This window comes from Gekko japonicus, unplaced genomic scaffold (assembly GCF_001447785.1).
Source record: "Gekko japonicus isolate JY-2015 unplaced genomic scaffold, Gekko_japonicus_V1.1 scaffold304, whole genome shotgun sequence".
In the NCBI taxonomy this organism is placed as follows: domain Eukaryota; kingdom Metazoa; phylum Chordata; class Lepidosauria; order Squamata; family Gekkonidae; genus Gekko; species Gekko japonicus.
In genome coordinates, this window is record NW_015161960.1 from 988,523 (window position 1) to 1,011,158 (window position 22,636).

The following is a 22,636-nucleotide window of genomic DNA, read 5'->3' on the forward strand; positions in this document are numbered from 1 at the left end:
TTTCAAGAGAAGATTACCCAACACAAACAGGCTAATCCTCTTTCTCCTAGATCTTTCTTCAAAGGAGCAATGCTGGGAAGAACCTTTCTCAATGGCGGCAGAAAAAGGAAGTGAGAGAGTGGGTGCCCCGTCCCTTGGACCATGTGACAGCCTTTGGGCGGGAAAAGGACGTCTCACAATGGTGAGAGGGAGGAGGAGCACCCTCTAAAGGACTTTTTAGCTTGGGAATATACTTTTCCACAGCAGGCCTCCTTGGAAGCAGTCCCAATGGGTGTCTGCACAGAAGACTGAAGATGAACCTCTACATTCAAGCACTGCAATGATTTTTTAGAACATATACTAGTATATTTACAATATTATTTAGTGAGCACTTTCTCACCTGTTACTTGTTTTATGTGGATATTATGTGGCTATTGCTAGTGGCAGCAATTACTACCCAGAGAGAAATTTAATGACTCCCAAGAGTAAGGGGAAGTGTTGCCTTGCTGAGCAGAAACCTGCAGCGTCTTACATGGGACTGTGGTTTGAATTTGAATTTTGGACCAGTATGGCTTGAAACACCTGGTGACTCATTTTTTGAGGCAGCAAAAAAATTAAAAACATAAGAGCTCTGCATGTTAATTTCAGGTGTCATATATCAGCCTGTGTAACTAAGCAACATATTTCTCATCCTGAAATAGCAAACAATGCTGTTTTCTGAACCTGTACTAATATGCTACTACGACTGACTTTGATTAAAATCAGCATGCAAAAAAAAAGAGCTATACTATAATAGTTTTAAAATAAGGGGAGAAATGTTACTTAGATTTAACATTAGCTGTCAGAAAAGATTATACCTCTAGTAGCTGGTAGGAAAATACACAAAAAAAACCCTAGTTTCTCTGTCCCCCATCCAATCCCTCCTTATTTTTAATCAACTCCATTCAAAGCACATTAATAAAACTGTACTGCCCTACATGCCTTTATTTAACCCTCCAATGAGACAAAAAATGTTTACTACTAATCCCAGTAATACTGTGACATCTTAGTAGTGTATTAGTGGCATGTCCCAAATAAGATGGTAAGAACAGCTTTAACAATGTTCTCACATGCCACTGCTTGCTCCTAACATTTACTGTCCTCTGAACTACAGCAGCAGCTTGTTTTTCAGCATGAGTGGGATTCTGGATAACATATGTTATATTAAGACTAAATAATGTTGGCTTGTCCTTAGTACTATAGGTCTTACGTTTTTAAATTGTATACCAGTATGTGAACTTACCAAAACAGAACTTGGTTTCCTTCGTACCTTTTGTAACGTGCACTTGAAGTCATAATTCTGAGAAGAAAAATTCCATATCATTATGTCTGTTCCACTGTGGATGATGAGGCATAATTCTCTTTCATCAATGCAATGATAACTAAGGTTACTTGGCAGTATTCTTATTTTACACAGGGAGAACCAGGATTGAAAATATTCAGAGATTTGAACCAAGACCAAAGATGATATCTTTAACAGCTGGCTCACTTAGAACTTTCATGCACCACTTTATAATCTTTCAGTTCACCCTATAGGTCAGGGGTGGCCAGGAGCCACATATTATGTGGCTCCTGGCAAGGGTGGCTGGGGAAGCAAAGGGGAGGCATGCCTCCCTGCCTGATTGGTCTTCCCTTCCCCAGCCAGTGTTCCCCTCTCTAGGTAGGCTTGAGGCGGAGAGAAGAAGATAAAGAAAGCAACTTTAACTTTAAATGCATTCTCAAAGCTGCCACACACACCCCAGCTGGCCGGCTTGGAGGAGGCATTTATCTCTTTAAATCCCTTCATACCGGCTGGCTTGGAGGACGCATTTAAAGTTAAAGTTGTTTTCTTTCTACCTTTCCCTCCCTCCCCCATCTATTGGCTTTCTTTCCATTTTCTTTCTTTCTACCTTTCTGTCTTTCTCCCTTCCCTCTCCATCTAAAGTTAAATGAGTTCTCCAAGTCCCATCACACCAGCAGACTGGCTTGGCTCGGAGAAGGCATCTGTCACTTTAATTTAATATGCAAATTTGTATATTTTCCAATAAAAGCATGTGTGTTCATGTCTTGTGGTTCTCAAATATCTGACGTTTATTCTATGTGGTTCTTACATTAAGCAAGTTTGGCCACCCCTGCTATAGGTGATCAATCCAGCGGCATTCAGGAAAATTTATTTACTTATTTAATTTTCCACAGTGGTATTCACCACCAAGCATACAGCACAAACATACATACAGTCAAGACTTTGGATGACTCACTAATTTCAGTGTAATTTACTGCTTTATATTTTGCATCCCATATTTGTGCACTGTCGAACTGTACAAAGTTACGGACAATAAGTAAAATTCTCTATGCATAATGTATATATACTCTGGATTTTTATGAGTTTTTATGCTTCTAGTTTTATTTAAAGTTTGTAAATTTTAATAACTTTATGGTTTATTATTTTATAATTTTTGTTATGAGCTGCCTCAAGGAGGTCTCTGAAGAGGAAGCATATAAGCATTTTAATAAATAAAACAAATACATAAATAAATGTTGTTTATGTTTCTTCTATCCACTGAGCATTTAAAAGACAAAGCACACCACAAAGGTTCATCTCAACCTCTCAAGCTTTCAGCCTACCAAAATTGCATGAGATCAGATATCCTTACCTTAACTGATGTTCCCTGAGATTTGACAGTATATCCATTCCATGAAGGTAGTAATATATAGTATTTAATTCCTGAAAATAAAAACAAAACGTGATTTTAAGCAATACTACTGTGGAGTAGCAAACAGACAGCAACAGAGAAAACTGGGTTTAAATATTCAATTAACCATGAATTTTAATGTGACCTTGAACTAACTGTCTCTCACAGGATTGTTTCAAAGACCTTAAAAGATATGGGGAAACCAGGAATGACAAGTATCCCATTGAAGAAGCAATAAAAACAACAGAATGCATTTAATAAAACTTTTCAAAATTCTTGAGTTACACACGTTTTGTATCTATCTGATGAATAAACTCCTCTAGACAACAGCAGGCCACAAGAACCAGAATAGAAGTGTGCTTTATAACCATCTGTTTTGCTACTACAGGACAAGCATCCTAAGGTAGGAACACCTGGCAAAGCCACAAAACTTTGGCTCACTGTTCTTTTAAATACAAAAGAAACCCACACCCATCCCTCACTAGATCTTACAACAGAACTCTGGAGGGGGTGGGGTCTCCAAGACTGCCCTCTAAATGCAAATCTGCCCTCTCTACACAGCATAAAAGGACAGAACAACCTGAAATACTGCAGCAAACAGAAAAAATGTAACCTTACTACACTACCACTGTGCAGAGCAGCACAAAATCATGCTGTCTGTCAAACAAGCTTAGGACAAACCTATGCACTATTTTGAAATTACACAATTATCTTAAAAGCTGGATTTTTAATTAATTGTATACAATTTTAAAGGAAATTCAGGAATGTGGGAAAATGAGCTACTTAACTTCTTTTCCTTCCACCTGTGTTCCCACCAAAATTCACACACACCCCACACCAAGCTGCTTTAACCCCCACAGAGTACATCTTACAGGTTTAAACTGTGGCCACAGCAGCTGCACTGGATAAACATGAAAAACATCAGTTAAAAGAATCACAGAACTACACATAATATGTAGTTCCATGTTAAAAGTACATAGGTAAAACTGTAATCCCATTCCCTCCTTAATAAAAATTTAGTACGTATTACAAAGTATGTGAATTCAGTGGGACAAAGTTTACTGCAGTACTATAACAGATGCAAGATACCAAAAAGATTTGCAAGAAACACAATAATGCCTCACAAAGCAAAATGAAAAGCAGATCAACGCAGAAAAATTACTGCTTAATATACCATTTATCTGCAGCTGATGTTAGCTATTCGTCAGGGAATTTATTAGCCACAACCTGATTTAGAGCTCCAGTGGTGAACAACTAAACACTTAAATCTCAAATATTAGCCCCTTCCTGGATCTGCTGTCTTTGTACACAGTAATACTGTTCTGCTAACAAGACACAATGACTTATGTGCTCTTCTGTTTAGTGCATTAACAAATATTCTGTGTAACAAACCTATGAAGAAAAGTTATCATACTGTTGATATCTTGGGATTTCAATCCAACAAACCTACATATATGAACGGCTTGCCTTGGATACTCTGGAAATCTATATACCTGAGTCTGACTTGTCCCTCACCAAAACAAACTTGTACTGCAGCTCACAGTCAATATTACATACAATTTGCATGTATTCCAAATTAAACAATTGCTTGGTGTCCTAAGTACTCTGACCCTTGAGTCCTACTGTTAAGGCTCTCTTCCCAGTCCTCAACATATCCCAGATCAGGTTTTAAATCCCACCTACACTGACCACTTTCTCCACATAAACTAGACTGCTTTGATCCCAGGGCCATAGAACATTCCATGCTACCAGACTAGAGATGTAGCATTTCCAAAAATATTGAAGCTTTGGAGAAAGGAGGGGGGGGGACATAAAATTGAAAATTTGGGAGAGAATCAAAATACATACAATGCTTACTTTTTAATAAAGCCTAAACTTATTACACTGTTTTAAACCATAAAATGCATTATCACTAAGCATATACAGTTGTACTCACTGGCATACTTAACAAATTAAAGAGTATAAATGTCTTAGTTTTCTACAAAAAGAACTGCATTCATATCCAACACTAAAAACAGAGAGAGCGGCAAACTGCTGCTACCTTAGCACACGTATCTTAGTTCTTCTATCTGAATAGGGTTGCCAGGCAAGCACTGGTAACTAGCGGGAGTATTTGGTGGATGGGCAGTGATGTCACATCAGGCCCAGAAGGGATGCCACAGTTATCTAGGAGTTCACCCATCTCTAGAGATGGACAAATTCCTAGAGTGTTGTGGTCTCCCTTCCAAGTACAAAACAGAGTGATATTGTATTGTATGATATGTAGACAAGATGACAGCCAGGTATGTTTGTATTAGATCATACTCATCTAAGTGACAAGCAAGACTGTCATGTGACAGGGTCACAAGGTACTGATTGCACAGGGTTGCATCAGCTCAATTAGCTATCACCATGAGTCGGCATAAGACTCTGATTGGTGCATGGTTGTATATAAGGAATGCAGTCCAGGAGTCAGGGTTCACACTTGTGGATGTATTTGCTGCAAAGCACCTTGTCGGACAATTCTGTGATATTGGAGACCGCATGGTGGTATGGACTGTATGTATATATCTGTAAAATAAACCACGGTATATAGCTTCACTAAAGCAACCTGAAACTCGTCATTATTCGGACGCTTCATGCACGCCATCAGATGCAACAGTCACTCCCCAGCCCTGCATTTTGCTCCGAGCCCCAGCAGGGCCAGGCCTGGAGCTCAGGGGCAGAAGCTTTCCTGTGCAAATCGTACGCCTACATCTGAAAACTGGAAACACTATTTTTGTTGGGGAGAAAAAGAGTTATTTGGACAGAAATGGTCTCAAGCAGCCAGAAGACCCTGCCTCAGACACTCAGAACACCTTGAGCTGGATGGCTCAGACTCTCTCAAGCTTATCCCAATCTTGTCATATATCACAAGCTAAGCAGGTTGGCCCTTATTAGTATTTGGATGAGAGGCCACCAAGGATATCCAGGGTCATGATGCAGAAACAGGCAATGGCAAACCACCTCTGAACCTCTCTTGCCTTGAAAACCCTATGAGGTTGCCGTAAATCAGCTGCAACTTAATGGCACTTTCCACCACCAGTCAGAATGGGGCTACCAGCATATTTAGATCGTGAATTAGAGATTTTATAACAGTGAAAGCTATTTAATAGCATTTTTTCATCATACACACTCAGCATTAGGGGGGGAAATCAAATTTGTTATATATATATGCATGCTATGTTGTATACAATGTCTAGAGGTATCTAATGCTGCAGATTGTCTTGCATATAAATGTTCATACTATGTACACGAAGTGAATGAACCTTTGTCTTTAGAAGTATTTTATTCATTCCTAAATATTTCATAGAAGGTTTCTTCAGTTCTCCTCATAACTTCCATTTTTTTCCCATTGAGCAAATGGGGGGAAAGTCCTTAGGAGGAAAAAAAAATACCCTGAATTCTTCCAATTGTATTCTGGAAAATTTCAATAGCAGACTAGCATCAAAGTCTTCAACACTAAAGTGCAATATAGATTTTTTACATGTGCTTTTAAATGGATCACTTCATCTTCAAAAGAGATTTAAGCAGTATGTAACCTAACACACATCAACTCCCTATTAACTTGTAAGCACAGCTGAGATTTGCCTCCTGCAGCCTTTGCGGAGGAGGGGGGGGAGGGGGGAGCGAGGCAAGAAGGAAAGCAGTCAGACAGCCTTGTACTGCCTTGCAGGCTCTGGAGGGAGCGGGATCAACTGCCAGCCAGGCCAGATGGCTATGTCAGCTGGGATGGCCCAAAGGGATGGGGCTTAGATGCCCCAGTGGCTATCTCAACCCCTCACTACAGCTGGCTCACCCTCAGTTCTTCCTCACTGGCTTGCAAGCAGATAACCTCGAGGATCTTCGGCTGATGTGACCACTTGCTAACTGGAGGAGTCTGGGGCTGGAGATTTACTTCAACTTTTACCAGTGAGGATTTAAAGCCCATCAGCTGTTTGGTGGCTGCATGCTAGGGCATCAGCTGTTTGGCGGGGGGGGCAGTTGGCCTTTTACACAAGCAAAGCCGCTCACTCTAGCCTGAGCCCGGTTGGCTGGGGTTCCTTTTCTTCAGCTTTTATTTTTACCCACCAAGGAGCTCATGGTTGATTTTTCTTGTGTGTGTGGCCATCAGACAGCTGGAGATTGCATCACTGTCCTCACTTAAAGCATTTTCTTCTCAGAAGGCTGCAGCAGCATCGGTGCCTGAATCAGCAGGGCCCTACAGTACAGGGGTTTTCTAATGGGGTGCTTAGCCAGCCCTTGAGGTTGCAGCTTCAGTAGCCAATAAATGGTGGTTCCTTATGGGGCAAGTAGAATCCTATCAGTGCAGTTGGATGGCGGACTCTTGCATTACTGGGCACAGCTTCACTGCTACAGCTTGCTACCCAGCCCTGCTAGCAGAAACCCATTGAGTCAGTTTCCAGTGACATAAACAATGCAACCAGCACCCATTGCTCCAATAAATAAACTTGGCTATTTTGCAGGGCATTGCTCGAACACTGGTACAGTTGTCAGAGTGAATGGACCAGCTAGGGTCACATGCAGCTTCTCCTGAACCTCCCACAGCCCCTGCCCCCAGGAGCAAACAGAGACCACGGTCACCAGCTGAGTCTAGATCATCCAGCGCCTCAAGGGAAGCTACTACAGAGAGCCCTCCTCACATTGAAAAGAACCAGGACAAGCGGCAGAAGACTCTGAAGTCAACACCATCCCAGGATGCATCCAGCAGCAGTGCTTCTTTAGGTGAGTCATCATAAGAACATAAGAACATAAGAGATGCCAATGTTGGATCAGGCCAAAGGCCCATCCAGTCCAACACTCTGTATCCCACAGTGGCCAGAAATACCAGTGCCATCAGGAGGTCCACCAGTGGGGCCAGGACATTAGAAGCCCTCCCACTGTTGACCCCCCCCCAAGCACCAAGATGACAGAGCATCACTTGCCCCAGAGTCCCTATCTATACCTTGTGGCTAATAGCCACTGATGGACCTCTGCTCCATATGCTTATCTAATTCCCTTTTGAAGCCGTCCATGCTTGTAGCTGCCACCACTTCCTGTGGCAGTGAATTCCAAGTGTTAATCACTCTTGGAATTCACTGCCACAGGAATTGGTGGCAGCTATCAAATAAGGATGAATAAGGATTCATCCTCAAATAAGGATTCCACACACATAGATGGTAATTATTGAAGGGTGGAGGCATTCATCCCAGGTCTCGCAACTTGGATGTGCAGGTGCGGGTGGGGGGGGTGATGGATACTACATGATGGATACTACATGGATGTTTTCACCCTCCTTAAACCAGAGGACAATGCTGGCAAGACTGGCCCTTGCCACAACAAGAAAGGGGCACCCAGGGGCAGGGCTGAGTGCTTTCCAAAGTTGGCTCATGGGCTATACAGTCTACAGGAGGTTAGTTGCCTTGGGCTACCCAGAGCTCGGCTGCATCTTGCCAACCAAATGAAGAATATCCTCAAGGCCAGGTCTATGGCGGGAGATGCCCCTGCAATCGAATATGACAAGGCCTTCTGGAAGAGGGTTTCACAAAGAGCTGTCTAGATGGGATCTTCTCAATAAGATCTGACTAGTAACAAAGTAAGATCTGACTAGTAACAGTGGGTCCTCAAATAAAGTCTAGGGCCAACACTGGCAAGGCAAAAATGCCATTTAAACGTGATGCCTCCCTGCGGGTATGCTCGGAATATAATCAGGGCAGAAGTCAATGTCTCCACTTTAAATTTGAACAGAGTTCAGTCTGCTTCGGTCCTTACTCTAGGCCATCATGCACTTGGGGTGGAGGGTCTAAGCAGACGTTCTCAGGATCCCGACCCTCCACAAACTCTAATAGCAGGAAGGAAGGGGGGCTGGGGGCTGCTACGGCCTCTGCCAAACAGCCCTAAAAGAAGCCCAATCCTGGATATATGCCTTGCCATAAACCCTGTGTGCATTAAGGCACTTATACCCGTCCTTAATAAGCAACCCAACAAGATGGATGCCACATATCTTTAGGAGTTCAGCAAGGGATTTTGCATCCCATTTATGCACCCACATATCTCGATGGACTATGGTAACTTCAAGTCTGCCCAGGACCTACCTGACATAGCGGTGTGCAAAACAGACAAAGAATGCAAGGCAGGCAGGGTGGCGGACCCTTTTGCAATACCCCCACTTCCCAGCCTCAGGGTTTCCCCATTAGGAGTAGTGCCTAAGAAGGCCCCAAGAGAATTCCACTTAATACACCACTTGTCTTATCCAAAAGGGGCTTCAGTAAATGATGTAATTGTCGCCGAACTCTGCTCTGTCTGGTACAGCCCCTTGGATCATGCAGATTAGGTCCTTAAGCACCAGCACACTTTTGACAAAATTTGTTTTCTGCCTATTGCCTGTTCACCTTGGGGGATTTGTGCAGACCAGGTTTCAAATTCAGTGGTAACTGGTACATCGATAAGGTCATACCTATGGGTTGTACCATTGCCTGTGTTGCATTCAAAACATTCAGCAACTTCCTTGAATGGGTGGTTAAGGACCACACTGGGTGCCCACACATCACCCACTACCTTGACAATTTCTTATTTGTGGGGCCCGCTAACACATCAGCCTGTGCCCCAGCTGGCTGCATTTGGAGGCGTGGGGAAACAAACCCGGTTCTCCCAGATTAGAATCCGTGCTCTTAACCACTACACCAAACTGGCGAAGGACCCTATGGACATAGAGAGTAGCCATCCCTACTCTGTTTAGTGCAACGGATTAGGACAAAGGTAGGAAGGAAGATCTCCTTAGATCAGTGGAACATGTGAGTTAATCTTGGTCAACCATAAAAATCACCATGCCCCAATGGGACACACAAGACCTTTCTGATAGGGTTCCTATTCATAAGACCCTATGGAAAGGTCTTTAACATCGTTGCCTTCAAAGAACCTCAACAAGTGGTTCAAAAGGATCACAAGTCAAGGCCTTAATGGTCCAATCTGTCAGAAATCTGTGTGCTGTAGGAAGATGGGGGAGGAGACACACCCTATCAAAAATCTCTTAATCAGTTTTTCTCAAAAATATCTTCATCCTTCCCTTTTAATATACCAGACAGTTTATCCATTTCGGCGACCTCAAACAGTTTTTGTAACACTTCTAAATTATCAGGAATCTTATCTGTTTTCCAGTATTTAGCATAGCTTATCCTTGCTGCTATTATACAGTGCAATAACAAGTTTTTCTGTTCTTTTTTATATTTTTCGGGAATAATGTTCAATAAACATAATTCCGGTTTCATTGGTATTGCATCCTCCAAAATTTCCTTTAACATTACAGTAATATTTTCCCAGTATTCTTTAGCTCTGCGGCAGGTCCACCACATATGAAAATACGTACCGACCTCCTGCTTACATTTCCAACAAGTACTAGTTGATGATGCGGAAATTTGGCTAGTCTCGAGGGGTATAGATACCATCTATGTATAACTTTATACGTATTTTCCTTAAAGGGGATTGCTCTAGTAATCTTCATATTTGTCTCCCAAATTTTTAGCCATTTATCAGGATCTAAATCCTACCCTAAATCTTTATTCCACAGGTCCAGACTTTTTAGCAATGTTAACTTACTTATCTGACACAACCTACAAGGTTCCCCACAAAAAAGATGAATGCAGACAGGGAGCCGCACATGCCAAGGTAAAGCGGAAACAGATGACAATTAATAAAAATATTCTAAAAAAAAAAAAATCTCTTAATCAGCAGATGTGAGGGGACTGGGTGACCATCACACTCTGGTAGGGTGGTGATTGAACTATCAATCCTCTCCTTAAAGTATTGGGGCATAGACCCCTGTCAGACTGTTCTGTAAAAAAGGCAATATGTTCTTCAGAGTTGGGTTCAAATTCTCCATGCAACTGCTAGCGCACCAGCACTGGAGGCTTGCCATGAAAACAACAAAGATTCTATTAGTGGACATACCACTGGCAGTTAGGACAGTCTGAAATCACCTTGTCTGAGAGCAGTAAATGATTTAGGATCTGTAATCAAGAACCAGATGGTTAACTTGAAACTCCTGGGACTTGAAGAACAATTGGCCCCTGCTTCAGGAGAACCACTGAAATTGGAAAAGTTCAATGTTCCCCCTTTAAGCAGACCCATCAGACCCAGGATCCAGAGTCTTCTGGACCAAAAAAGGGAGAAACACCAACAACTTGTATACCCATTTCCTTCACCTTGCAAAGACATCGATGGAGAGCTGATATCAGAGGAAATGCATAGAGAAAGCCCTCTGGCTAGGACTGGAGGAAAGCATTTATTTCTTCTGCCTTTGGACAGAGGTACTGGTGGCAGACCAATGCCTTCAGAGACCTATCCGGGAAGCTAATCCATTTCTCTGTTGGCCAATTCCTGAATGTAATCTGCCCTTATGTTTTGTAGGTGAAGTTCTGAACACCCCATGACCCTTGAAGCTTGCACTAAAGGCTTCTCAACCTGATGCCCCCCTGGGTGCACACATGGGCCTTGGCTGACACATTGCTGGTTCAGATGCCCACAGATGAGGATTTGATGGTTGAAGGGAAAATGATGAAGGGCCAAGGAAAGGATCTGCAACTATGGCCAATTTCTTGGTTTGGAGCGATCCTGGAGGGACCAATTCCCTTGTATATGAATTAACTCCATGTGAGCTCCCCATCCCCCTAGGTTGGCATCGTCATCACCACCAGCTCTGGTGCAGGAAGAATGCATTTGCCTCTCAAAAGGCTGGAGGGGTTCGACCACCAAATTAAGATGATCTCACTTGTTTGAAACTGGAATTTTCCAATGACACTTCACTAAGACTGACGTCTGCCAGGGAAGAATTAGCCAGTGCAGTTCTCTCAAGTGTGTTCTTGCCCATGGGACCATCTTGATGGTAGAGATCATGTGGCCCAAGGGGGCCCAAAAGGAACACGATTCTCAAGGTAAGCTGAGATGGAACTCACTGAGCCTAGGCAGTTATTGCCTGTGCCTAGTCTGGTGGAAGGAAAAGTTTTCCCTCCGATGCTCCTATCACCGCCCCCAAAGTGAGTTAATAGTAGAGTGTGAGACAAATGGCTCTTCTCAAAGTCAATCATGAACCCATGTCACCAAAGAAGGATTAGTGTTCTGTGCAGGTCCTCAGCACTGTCCTCTGTGGAGGGCCTGCTCAGATGAAGGTCATCCAGTGAAAGGTAAACAGTGGCCACTAATGATACCATCGATTTGGTGAAGGATCTGGGAGCCAATGCCAGACCAAAAATGGCATGGCCCGAAAACTTCCAAAACAGAGGTCAACCTTGGAATGTAAAGATATATCTCAGTGAGGTCTATGAAAAAAAAAGAAACGCCCCTGTTCAGAATTTTTACAATGGATTAAAGAGTTCTTATCCAGAACTGAAGGAGCTTCAGTGACTAGTTCAGAAACTGGGGCCAAGAATGGGTCGCCATTTCCTGTTCCTCTTCGGAACCATGAAAATTACTGATTTGAGGTCACTGATTCTATGGCCCCTAACTCCTGAAGATGTCAGAGCTTGAAGAACTCACTGAAAACATTATCTGTAGGAACCTTCTCAGAGGTGGTGAGGCGAGCTCTAGTTGAAGTTCCAAGAAAACTGCCCAGAGGACCCACTGATGCTGAACATACTGTACCCACTGAATGTCAAATTCTTGCAGCTGACTTCCCACCCCCTTAGGAAAGGCATCAGCTCTAACTGGGCAACCCGCTTTACCCTTGGAGGGTCCAATATTGCCTGAGTGGGAACTAGACGATGAAGGAAAGTTGGTAGTGATTCCAAGAAAATCTGCTATAGACCTGGGGGGGGGGGGGGGGTCCTAGAAGGCCCAAATGCCCTAAAGATCCAAGAGGAAGAGCCTGAGGGTGGGAGGACCTTCTTCTTCTGTTTAGTCTCAATTAGAATACCTTCTAGCTTGTCCCCGAAGAGCATGTAACCATTGAAGGGGTAAGATGCCACTATGGCCTTGGCTGAAGCTTCCATCGACCAGTTTCTCAGCCAAGGGTGTGCTTGGCGACCACAGTAGCACCAATGGCCCTTGCCGAACTGCACAGTGACCAAGGTAGTATCAGCTACAAAAGCCATGATCTTCTCTGCCCTTTGGAGGTGCATCAGAAACCTTTCTCTGCATCTTGCACAGCCAAAGGAATGATAGATGGGCCCAGGGCTATTTTTGGGCAGGAACGCACAGGAACCGAACTGGTCTCACGGGCTCTGTGGTCAGGGCTGTGTTGCTCCCATGGACTGCAGCCTCTTCCCATGGCCCTCCCCCCTTCTATGGGGCAGTCTGATCTGAACGCCATATTGGCCACAGTAGCATCCAAGCCGGGATACCTAGGAGTTAGTCTGTTGAAGCTGGGCAGGAATGACGCTTCTTAGCCTGAGCCACCTGAAACCTGGAGTGAATAGGCCCATCCTATTCATTTCTCAGTACCTGGCCAGATACCTCAAGGAATGGCAAGATAGAGTCCACCACTAGAGCTGGCCATAACCTCCTAGACCAGGAACTCCTTCCTCCTGGTGTGGAAAATCCACCACAGGACTAGAAAGTTTCGGGAACTATAGAGCAGGAACAAAAGATGGAGGAAGACCTCAGTGCCAAAGGCTTCTTGGGCTTGAGTGGGGAGTGACCAACATCACTGATCTGACCTTCCTCCTTTTCAAACAGGTCAGAGTTACTATAGGAGAAAATAGGAGAATTTTCCAAATTTGGTGCTTGTGAGTAGCATAATGGTCGACTCATGAGTAACATGTAAAGATCAATGTTTGCTTTCTTGCAGGCTATGTGAGGCCCTTGGGTGGATCCTGTCCCCCTCCAAATCTACAGGGCAGCTTCTTACATCGCTTAATACTACTGGATTGCCTGGGGGGGGTGCTGGTGCTTGCAGCTGTTGCAATCCCTTCTGCCCACAGAACCTTCTATAAAGGATTCTAACCACTGTTAGAAGCCCCCTGGCATCCCTGGGGAGAGTGGGTCAGAGTACTCCTGCTCCAGTTCCAATACCATCTTGCTCAGCCCTAGTGCAAGGGAGAAAGGTGTGGTCACATTCTGGCAGGAAGAAAGCATGTTCCTCCTCTGGCATTCACTGTCATCTCAGGAAGAGGAAGAGAGGGAAGAGGACAATGATTTGCGAACAGCTCAATGTCCCGATATAGAGCCCTGGGAGCTCTGCTGGGCACATAATACCTCCCGCAGCCCAGAGGCTGAAAGATCCCACTGACAGTTCCATTGCACAGCTCGCCTGCTGTTTCTATGCAGTGCTGCAAAGCTGTAAATCTTCTGGGCTCTCCTGAGCCAAATCAGGTTGCCTTAATGGCTTTGCAAAACAGGGGGGATCACTGAAAATAAAGACAAATGTTGTAAATCAAGACTCTGGAGTTCAAAAAGAACTCTGAAAATGAAAGCACTTAGAAAGCTCTCTCTCCAAATGCTGCCTTCTACGTAGTCAGGAAGAGAAGACTGAAGGGGAGATGGGGGAACGCCTTCCCTCCGGAACAATAAAGCTGGACTTCCTGCCACCAAAAGTGAAAGGAAGTGAGCTCAACACATCCGGGTCTCCTAGTCCTTCTAAGGGGGAATTATTATACAGATGAAATGAAACCTCAATCTTGTGCAAAACCTATAGAATTCTATCAACATGTACAGAGGTCTATTTAAGTCTAATTCATCACAAGTGCCATGCCTGAGAAATACTGTCTTAATGTATTACATTGCTTGAAGTGTACTTTTTATTATTTCAAAGCAGCAAATACAGTACATAATGCTATGTAACTATATTTAAATACAGCCATTGCTAGAAGTTATCAGACCCTGCTAGGTTGCCATGGGTTCTTTACAGTTCTTTGTTTGATATTTTGCACAGCTCCCACAGTTTTGGAACATATCTTCAGTTTAGGGATTCACACTACACCAATATACTATATCCCTTCTTGACAAAAACTAGGAATATATTCTAAATTTTAAGAAAACTGAAGTGGGCTCCATGTTGCAATCCGGAATTAAGGAAGGTCCAGGATCAGATAAGGTTGAAGACTACTGCTCCAGCTGTTATTAAAGATCTATTTTCACAGTTACTAGCACACAGTACTAGAATTTTGCAGCTCCAGCTGTTGCTTGTCAGGCATCTACTTAGAAATAAAGAATTAACACTGCATCAGTATTTCAGGTTTTGTTTTATTTCCCCCCCAGTCTTGTCCCCCCACCAGCTCTTACCTGCCTCAGGCAGGTTCTCTAGAGAAGCAGCATAAACATATTCTAAACAAACAAAAATACATAAAAGTATGCCATAGCATGAATGTTGGCAAATAAGCCACCATTTTACAGTACAATTTTCTTGCCTAAAAAGACAAAGAAACTGACTTGCTCCATACATTTATTTTCATTTTATTGACACTAAGCTTTAGGTTGGTTTCCATGCATCTTGCCAATAAATATCTTGTCTGTTACAGTGTTCTCCAAAACATCCATATACTATTATCTCACCAATAACATCTTTCAGGCGTTTTTTTTGGGGGGGTGTTTAAGTAATAGATGTCCTATGCAATACAGACGGCACATAAAATAAAACTTTTGAAGCACCAGTTTCCAAATGATATGATACTCTTGTATTAAGGTTGCCAGCCACCAGGTGGTAGCTGGAGATCTCCCGCTATTAGAACTGATCTGCAGGCGATAGAGATCAGCTCACCTGGAGAAAATGGCTGGTTTGAAAAGTAGACTCTATGGCATTGTATACCATTGAAGTCCCTCCCCTCCCCAAGCCCAGCCCTCAGACCACCTCACCACCACCACCAAAATCTCCAGATAATTCCAAACCCAGAGCTGGCAATTCTATCTTGCATCTAGGTGTTTTGGGGGGTGTTTTTTGCCAGTATTCTAATTCAAACTCAAACAAGCTGAATATGTTTGCTACACCCAATTCATCAGTCATGTAAATTGTAATAATCCTCACATTATTGTTCCATCCAGTTCTGTGCTGTACCTGCAATCCACTTTTCTACTGAACTTACCAAGCTATATTCTGGGGGTTCTTTAACCTCCTCAAGTATATTTGGCTATTTTACATGTTGAAGTTCCTTCTTTCTTTTTGCTCATTGGTAATTATTATCATGCATGCATGATCAATACTTTATTAACTTGATACTGCTGCTCACAGGCATCCTACACCCTCAAACAAGTGAGCCTGCACCTTCATAATAAACAAGATAATAACTGTATCCTGATAATTCTATTCCCATAATCAGATCCGAGTTCTGCCATGTCCCTCATGCATGTTTCTATATGGATGGTACTGTAGACTTCATTGCTTTCCTTCTCTTTTGCTTAAATCATAATCATGGAATATTAAGTCACTATTGTGGAAGTCTTCTTTGTGCAACTGCTCATCTGCTCCTTTGTCCATAAAAATGGCCTGCTCAGGAAAGTGACAGGCTTTGGGGAGATCTCTGAATATTTTTCCTAGTGCTGGCTGGAGACACATCTCCCTTTGAATGATGCAATGCACATCTGCAAGCCTACCGGATTTATGTTTTGGCTGTGAATCTGTTAACAGAGTCTCAGTAGAGTGTTTTGCAACTTCTCTCATTGCTCTGTTGTGTTATATCCATATTCCGATTGTTGTTGAAAACATTTTCATTTGTTCTTTAGATGCCTAATATGCTCTGGTGATTTCAGTGGATTTTCTAGTGTTGAACTGTCTATAAGCATTTATTTATTTATTGCTTTACAACTGTTGACCCTATAACTTTAACTTGCTATTTAGTGTCACTTTGCATATCTTGATCATCATCATGTTGCATGCTAATTTGCTGTTCATTCTATGGCTATAAGCTTGAACCTTGCCTGCCATTCTAACGTATTTGGTAAAGTGTAAGGTATGAGCACACGAAAGCTCATACCTTAAATAAACCTTTGTTGGTCTTAAAGGTGCCATTGGACTCTAAAGTTGTTGTACTGCTTCAGACCAACATGGCTAACCAACTGGATCTGTCCTCTATAAGCAGTTCTTGTATATCTTTTCTCATGATGATTCTGTCTTTCAGCATATTATTCCAATCAGGTATTAACTGTAGCTATACTACCCTCCAGTTGGGTCCTGGTTTCTTCTGTCATAGAAAATATTCCTCTTATTTCTTGTGCAAGACTCCAAAAAATAAAAGAAAACATTGTTACTAGAGAGCTGAGCCCTGCAGATATTCTTGCCCTTCTTGCCAGTACATATTAGAAAACTAGCAGCTTTTTTTACTGCATACCACCAATTTGCCTCTGCCCTTGCAAAAATCAGCTTCATGAATTTCTCACACTGTACTTCCCTTTTGTGTATCCAGCATCAAAGTCCAACGGTAATATATTTCATATATTTCTGTGTTAAGTTCATGTTCTATCAAATCCTGAAGCCATGTATTGTCTGCTAAGCTTCAAAAAAGAGTTCAGACTCTACGTTTGAGCAAGTTAAACTGAACTGGTTTGTTAACAGGATGCTACATAGCTCCCTCACTAGGCCGCACTGAAGAACTGGGGCAAAACCTGGAGCCTGAATTGCACATAAAGGCACAGGACACAGTGAATTCATTGAGCATGTATTCAGGTACCATATGAACTCAGCCAAAAACCTCCCCATTACACTGATCATTTTTTTAAAAAAAATAATTCTAACTAAAGAAGTGCCAGCATCCATAACTAGACTTTAACAAACATGAGAACCATATGCCTGATTCTAACTATAATTTCCGCAAGGCCTGTCAGAACTCTACAGCCCCCAGATTTACTTCTTTTTTAAAAAAAACCCTCAGTAAATACTGACCATCAACAAATATCGTAAGGCAGCAGCATCAGAATCAGTCTGACTTCCTTTACTTCCTGCTGGGAACCACTAGTAAAAATAGAGTCTAATAAACTCTTTGCTGCAAACATAGACGCGTCAAAGATATTGCAATAAATGTACATTGCTATTTTAGGACACTAACACAAACCATTCCAGGCAGCAAACAACATCTTGTAGACCTCTACAAGTTCTCACTCATTTTCTCAGAGTCATACTGAACCTTAAGCACCTTGAATTTATGAAATATTTAACATCCACTGATTCCTCAAACCAAAAACATCCAAAATAGTCCTCAAAAGTGTTGGAAATCTATTCTAAACAAGAGACTTATTACGGACAGAAAAGTCTAAATCCCAGCATCTCCCTTATAAATAAAAGCCGAATGGTGGTGGCACTTCTCTAGAACATTCCACACGCTCCAAAATCAGTTCACTCTCTGATCTGTCATTCAGAGGGTCTCCATATCCACTGGCTGCTTTGCCTGAGTCCTGCCTCCAACATTCCTCTCCTCCCTATAGCCAGTCAGAACACAGAGGTTATTTGCATATGCAGCCTCATTGGCCTCCACCCTCCAAACCAACCATTCCCTCTGGGGAACCATCGTTGCCAATCTCCAGGTGAGGGCTGAAGATCACTCAAAATTACAACTGTTCTTTAGGTAGCAGAGATCAGTTCCTCTGGAGAAAATGGTGGACTCAGTGTCATTATACCCTGCTGAGGTCGCCACAGCAAATTGACACTGAGTGTCCAAGGCCGGGGCACCCACCCAGAGCCTCTCCTAGAAGTCGCTGTATTTATTTCCACAATGGGCCTTTTTCCTAGTCCACAATAAAACCAGAATTCATAGCAGCAACAACAATTCAGTTCAGTTTTGTTTATTACGGTCAAAGACCAGCAAAATCAGGTATACAAAATCAAACAACTAGATATACCAACAAAACAGTTCTAAAAGTTTTAAAAGTATATATACATACAATGAATACAATAAAAATGCAAAAATAGGAAATATGGTGCAGTAAACCAGCAATGTACCTCAGTAGACTCTCATAGCTGCATAGAATCTTGCAACTGAATTCTGAGGTTCTGGGCTCAAAGGTAAGCTAGAAGAAAGGAGGTGTACCATCGCTCTGTTCTTCCTGCGATTTTATGGAGGATAGGCTGATAAAAGAATATCTGAGGTCATCATAAAATGGGCAACGCAGCAATACATGCCCAACTGTTTCAACTTCCTCAGTAGCACAGGGGCATAAACACTTGTGAACCAGAATGCTATGGTACTCCTTTCTAATAAGGCAGAAGAGAAAGCATTAAAATGGGCCAGTAAAAGCTATTCTATTTTTGGGGATCAGTAGATTAGCCAAATAATCTGACAGCTCCAATTTCTTGTTCCTAAGGTGATGATATTTTGCAATGGAGCTTAAGTGGTTTTGGAGTTCTATATCCCAGATTCTTTGCTTAATTTTTGATTTAGTTTTTGAGTACCCCAAGGTGCTGGGAGAATATCCAATGAATTCTAATTTCTCTGTGAAGCACCTTTTCCATTTTGATGGAAAGGTGTCTATTAATGTCAGAGGTGCCATACCTACAGGCAAAAAAAAAAGCTTTAACTAGTAATCAATCCTGTGTATCCATGCACGAGCTTCCAGGGAGATTAAACCCACATCTAAACACAAAACTGTGTTAGGAACGTAGCAAGGGACTGCTAGTATGGCTCTCAGTAATTTAGTCTGCATGACTTCAAGAGCACTGTAATTAGGATACATGCACAGCTGAGAGCCATACAACAACTGAGAAATAACCTTGGCCACAAAGACACGTATGGCTGAAGGAACATTGTAATGATTTCTTGTTTTGGTGTGTGTGTTTCTTTAAATGTTTAGTGTGACTGCAGTAATGTAAGGAGACTGACAGAAGGAGACAAGTGTGATGTGATTGGTGGATGACAGAGTGTGGGAGTGTGGAGAGTTTTGTGTGAGAATCTGTGTGACAGAGGAAGCAGTTGGAGTTTAGTTAGCCTGTGTGGCTATATGAGCAAGAGAGTTTAGCCTGTATGGCTATATGAGAAAGAGAGTTTAGACTGAGTGTCTAAGCCTGTCAGAGTGGAGTTTTGGTGTTTGAGAGACTGTGTGTGACGCCAAGCTTTGTCAGTTATATTTTCTTTCTTCAACATCAGTTCAGAAATACCCAGAAACTTACTTTGTTCTTTTATAAATAAATCATTATTTGTTGAAACTTATCCCAGCAATCAGTACAGTCCTTCCTCAGGGTCATAGTCCTCTGAAAAGCCCAGACACTGGGTCATTCTACCAAAATAGAGAGATTTGGAATTTTTAATTCCTGGGGGCAGCAGAAATCTACTAAGTTCATGTACACAGAGTGGTTTTTAAAGGATAAACAGTCTCCCTGATAAGCAAGGATGCCACAAACATGCTAGCCACCTCTAATATAATTTGTTTTCCAGAGCAGAAACATTCCCATTAATCAACCACCTGTGCTTCGATCTCTATTAAACACAATTATTTTGGACTTACTGTAATAAATTGTTAGATGTTCATTATTACAATATGCTGCAAGCATTTGCAACATATGCTTTAAACCCATACAGGTACAAGACAGCAGGACTGCATCATCAGCATAAAGTAAAACTGAGAATGGATCAGACAAACTGTTAATCAATGAATTGATACAGAAGTTGAACAAAGTAGGTGACAGCAGGACTGCATCATTAACACCACTACACAAAATACAACCCTGATTAACACTAATAGGAACAGGAGCAACATCCATCTATTTAGAAGCCTGACCACAGGCCCCTCTGACTTCCACCCAAGGCAACCTATGTAACTTTTGCACTGTGTCAAACTGATCAAAATTCACCAGTGCTTACAAGGCAAGAATTTCTTTCTTTTTTTAAATAAATTTTATTTATAACTTTTACATCGTACATAACAGATGCATCGCATAGATTAATGTATTCAGGTTATCATGAGTCTATTTTGATAATTATTTTCCATCCATATATAAAATCTATGCCACCTTTTATTAAACACATCCTCATCTTTCCCTTGTAGAAACAGTGTTAAATTGTCCATCTCGGCTATGTCCAACATTCTATATATCCATTCTTCTCTTGAAGATATTTTCTCGTTTCCAGTATTTAGCAAATATAATATGAGCAGATGTTAGCATATATGTTATTACATATTGATCTATTTTATTACAATTATCTGGTAAAATATTTAACAAATAGATTTCAGGACACAAAGGTAAATCTATATCTATGATTTCCAGTATAAGATTCCGTATTTTATGCCAGTAATTTTGTGTTTCACTACATCTCCACCACATGTGGTATAGTGTGCCTACACTATGTTTACATTTCCAACAGTTTTTCGATGAGTTTTTATAACACTTAGCTATTTTATCTGGTGACCAGTGCCACCTATAGAACATCTTATAGATGTTTTCTTTGAATGGTATTGCTTGTGTATATTTTATAACTTTCCATATTTTGGACCATTCATCTATGTCAATGTTATAACCAAAGTCTTGCATCCAAGATATCATTGGTACTTTGACTACTTTATCTAATAAATACTCTTGAAGGAGGAAATTATATAGTTTCTGAATCGTCTTATTGCTTGAAGATAGCCAAATTTTTTCTAATGTCGTTATCTTCGAATCCAATTTTTTATCCTTATTATACCTAGTTATTAATTGTACATTTTCCCACCAAGTCAGTTTAATATTTTGTAAACACAGTCCTTCCTGAGTTTTCAGCCTATTATTTTTCATTATTTTTATCTAGTAATGTCGCATATTTTTCTATTTTATCTTTTGTTAGTAACGCTGGTTTTATAAAAGCTTCCATTGGTGAGATCCATTTGGGTATTTTATGATAAAACTTCTCTTTTACTTCTTTCCATACTTTAATTAGAGCACCCCATATGGTATGTTGATGAAAACTTTTATGTATTGTGTCTTTATCAGAGTCTTTATCATTATCTGTTGGTCTTAAAGGTGCCACTGGACTCAAACTTTGCTCTACTGCTTTACAGGGTGGTTGTTATGGTAAAATGGTGATGAGGAGAGTTGTTCTAACCTCCTTTGAAAGAAACACAGTATAACTATGTTCTTTCTTTTTATCCTGTAGCAGTTTCCATTGGATTCGTGGTTTCTTTTTTTGCCATACAAAAAAGCAAGAATTTCTTGATAGGACAATCAACTGTAAATTGGTCAGGCTGCTGACACATTCTTATAAGCCAATGAATGCTGGGACAAAGAGATCTGTGTAATATGAAACTGCTTATATTAAAAGAAAACGTATGAGTCACATATTCATAAAAACAGTCATGACCAATGTTCCCTCTAAGCTGAGCTAGTGTGAGCTAGCGCACAGCTTTTTAGCCTCCAGCTCACACATTTTTGTCTCAGCTCAGGAAGGATGGCTCCAGAGCAAACTCATTTATACAGTTGCCAAATCGCTTGCTCACAACTTTAATGCCAGTAGCTCACAAAATAGAGTTTTTGCTCACAGGACTCTACAGCTTAGAGGGAGCATTGGTCATGACTAGAAAGTTCTGTTACGGGGGCCCTGAAGAGAGAAAATGGTCCATGCAGAGCAACAGGTAGCAGCAGAATCTCTGTGTACCTACTCCAGGGCTGTCCTTTATAGCAAAGCATTTGCAATGCCAAGTTTGCAATTCCAAGTGTGTGTGTGCATGTACACACACATGTACATACATACAATAAGAGTTCTGTAAGATGTGCTTTAGAATCTAGAAATTACCCAGTATTTAATAATTCTTTAAACAGGAAACAAATGTTTATTGTCACAAGCTAGCATCTTATTCTTTCAGGAATAAAACCAGATGCCAAAATCTAGTGCCATTACAAACAAGCAGAATGCCAAACAAATTTGGCAGGCAGCTGGGAGGAAGAATATGAATGGCTCAACCAGATCTTCATTGGAGTCTTTTTAAAAATCTGTTTCTATAATGGTGGGAATGTTCACTTAAAATGATAACATTCACCTAATTGCAGTATGTCATGAATATTCGGCATCTAACTATGGTATATAGTCTAATGCAACTGCTCATTCTCAAACTGTATCCTAATTATGTTT

General features: G+C 41.5%; 1 protein-coding gene across 1 annotated transcript in view; it reads right to left on the reverse strand.

Annotated features, from left to right (window-relative positions):
- RAPGEF6 (Rap guanine nucleotide exchange factor 6) overlaps positions 1-22,636 on the reverse strand; it is a 218,188-nt gene that overhangs the window by 172,087 nt on the left and 23,465 nt on the right. The window contains exons 2-3 of the mRNA XM_015429532.1: positions 2,652-2,722; positions 1,262-1,318 (exon numbers count right to left, since the gene is read on the reverse strand). Coding sequence (XP_015285018.1) covers positions 1,262-1,318; positions 2,652-2,722 — 128 coding nt within the window. The remainder of the gene's footprint in view (positions 1-1,261; positions 1,319-2,651; positions 2,723-22,636) is intronic.